Source organism: Octopus bimaculoides, chromosome 1, assembly GCF_001194135.2.
Source record: "Octopus bimaculoides isolate UCB-OBI-ISO-001 chromosome 1, ASM119413v2, whole genome shotgun sequence".
NCBI classification, from domain to species: Eukaryota; Metazoa; Mollusca; class Cephalopoda; order Octopoda; family Octopodidae; genus Octopus; species Octopus bimaculoides.
In genome coordinates, this window is record NC_068981.1 from 157,460,294 (window position 1) to 157,462,930 (window position 2,637).

Consider the following 2,637-nt stretch of genomic DNA (forward strand, 5'->3'; position numbering starts at 1 on the left):
ATATATATATATATATATATACATATATATATGCGTATGTTCATATATGGATATTTATGTATATATGTAACATATATATGTATGCGTGTGTGTGTGTTTGTGCGTGCGTGTAGCGTGTGACTGTGTGTGTGTGTGTGTGTGTGTTAGTCTCTGTGTGAAGTGTATGAGTGTATGTGTGTCTGCGTGCATTTGTGCGTATAGTGTGTGTGAGTGTGAGTGAGTGTGTGCGCACGTGCGTATGTATAATGAATTTCATTCGCCGTCAAGTTGGTCCGATCATACAGTGAATTTTGCAGATTGTAACTTCGTAAACTTAAAGCGAGTTTCATCTCTCACTGTAGACGCAAACATTAAGTACTGAACTGAGCAGCTCCAACTTCATGTAACCAGATTATCAAAGTCCATCATTCGAAACGTGGAGTAGATAAAACAGGGGACAACTGATGAAGGGAATGTTCTTTATGTCTGTCTGGTTTCTCTATTTGTTTCTTTCGTTGTTCGAAAAAAAGTTCGTTTTCTATGCTTTTGTTTTTTATGTTCTCGTTTGTCATTTTGTTGACGTTTTTTTTCGATATCCTGTACCCATATATGTGTAGGTATATATATATATATATATATATATATATATATATATATATATATATATATATATATATATATATATATACAAATATATACACTAACATACACACACACACACGTATATATATATGCATACATACATATACGTATGTGTGTGTGTATTTATATACATACATATAAGTTTAATGCTATCTTATTAGTAGTGATGATATATTTATCATGTATACATATATAGATATGTGTTTATAGGTATATACATAGGTGTATGTACATACATACATACATATATATATATATATATATATATATATATATATATATATATATACATACACATATGAGCATATACATATATTTATATACTCATCTACATATGTGTATTTACATATATGTCCCTGGGTAAATGGCCGATTACATAGAAGATATATACAACTTTTATGAGGTCTATACTTTAAGGTGTAGATCTTTCGTTTTCTTCCATTTTTTTTTTACAGTGAATTGATTTTGCTTAACCAAACCTCAATATTTTATCCTCTGGTTCCTGATGTTATTGTTGCTGTTTTTTGTTTTTTTTTCATTTTTTTTTCCCTCTTGTTATGGTTGTTTTTGTCCTTGTACCTAAAAAGGTACGATATGGTCTTTGCCGCAGGCTTTTTATCACTCCTCATTCATACCTCTATGGCAGACATCAACCACAACCACTAACGCTTTCTGCCACGAAGATTTCGCCAAAGGAGTGAAGTTGCTTCCCAATCTTTCTTCCATGAAATCTATAAACACCAAAGCCAAGTTCTGAAAAATTAAAACAAAGAACATTATAAAAATTGTAATGACCGATATCTCCATACATTACAAGAACAAAGACAAATCTGAACAAATTGGTAAGGTTTGTAGCTTGGTACCTGAGGAGGCTAGTCTAAGCCAGAGGACAATGTTGTGGTGCACTAAACAGTCGAATCGATTGAACTGCTTGGATCTAGTTCGGTACGGATAGGAAATAGGATAAGGTACAAGCAGAGTGTTATTATCCCCCAGAATTCGAATGAGAGGAAGTTGTCTCTGAAAGTTTGAGATGAGATGGAAAATGCTTATATCTATTCTGTCATAATTTACCGTCTGACCATCGTGTCTTGTTGCAGTTCCCGTATAGGACAGACGAATGATTACTATTTCGCTTTCGCCCACAGGGAATGGATGAATAGACACTGTTCATGAGGTCCATCAACTGCTGGTGCTTCTTGGAAGACGAGATTGGAATACTATAGCTGCTGAAGCACAAACAAGCGCAGAAGTTGCGCCACTTGCAGAGATTCCTGGACGGTGAGCAGGTGTGATCTCTGTTTATAAATCACGTTTTCTATAGCTCTTCTCTTTGACGAAGCTGCAGACTTGTGACAGAAGAGAATGACTGGACCCCTGACACTTGGAATATCGTTAAGCGTTCAGTGTCCTCTGTCTGCTGGGCAATGTGGTCAATAGAAGTTCTATTGCACCAATAATTCAAGATGAAGATGACATCCTCAGGGAAGCTGTAGGCGTCAAAACGAAGACGGACTGGCTTGTCTATTCTGGTTGAGGACTAATATAGGTAACTTCTAGAAATCATCAACCTAGCAGTACTACTGAAGGTCGATACGGATTCGAGATAAACTCTACGGGTGTGGAAGTTCCCTCCAGGTGAAACTATCCGAAATTAGACAAGAACTACGAAACTGTACTGCACTCACTCTTGTGATGTTCGAGTTTTACGGAATTGTGGGATTATGTGGATTATGTCGAACAGGTGTGGAGGCGTAATGGCCCAGTAGTTAGGGCAGCAGACTCGCGGTCATAGAATCGCGGTTTCGATTCCCAGACCGGGCGTTGTGAGTGTTTATTCAGCGAAAACACATAAAGCTCCACGAGGCTCCGGCAGGGGATGGTGGCGAACCCTGCTGTACTTTTCCACCACAACTTTCTCTCACTCTTAGTTTCTGTTGTGCCTGTAATTCAAAGGGTCAGCCTTATCACACTGTGTCACGCTGAATATCCCCGAGAACTACGTTTAGGGTACAC

At 37.5% G+C, this 2,637-nt stretch overlaps 1 protein-coding gene across 1 annotated transcript in view; it reads right to left on the minus strand.

Moving 5' to 3' along the window:
• Positions 1 to 1,047: 1,047 nt before the first annotated feature.
• LOC106874088 (globin-like) overlaps positions 1,048 to 2,637 on the minus strand; it is a 66,781-nt gene continuing 65,191 nt past the window's right edge. The window contains exon 4 of the mRNA XM_014921689.2: positions 1,048 to 1,374. Within this exon, the coding sequence (XP_014777175.1) occupies positions 1,240 to 1,374 (135 nt within the window). The 3' untranslated portion in view covers positions 1,048 to 1,239. The remainder of the gene's footprint in view (positions 1,375 to 2,637) is intronic.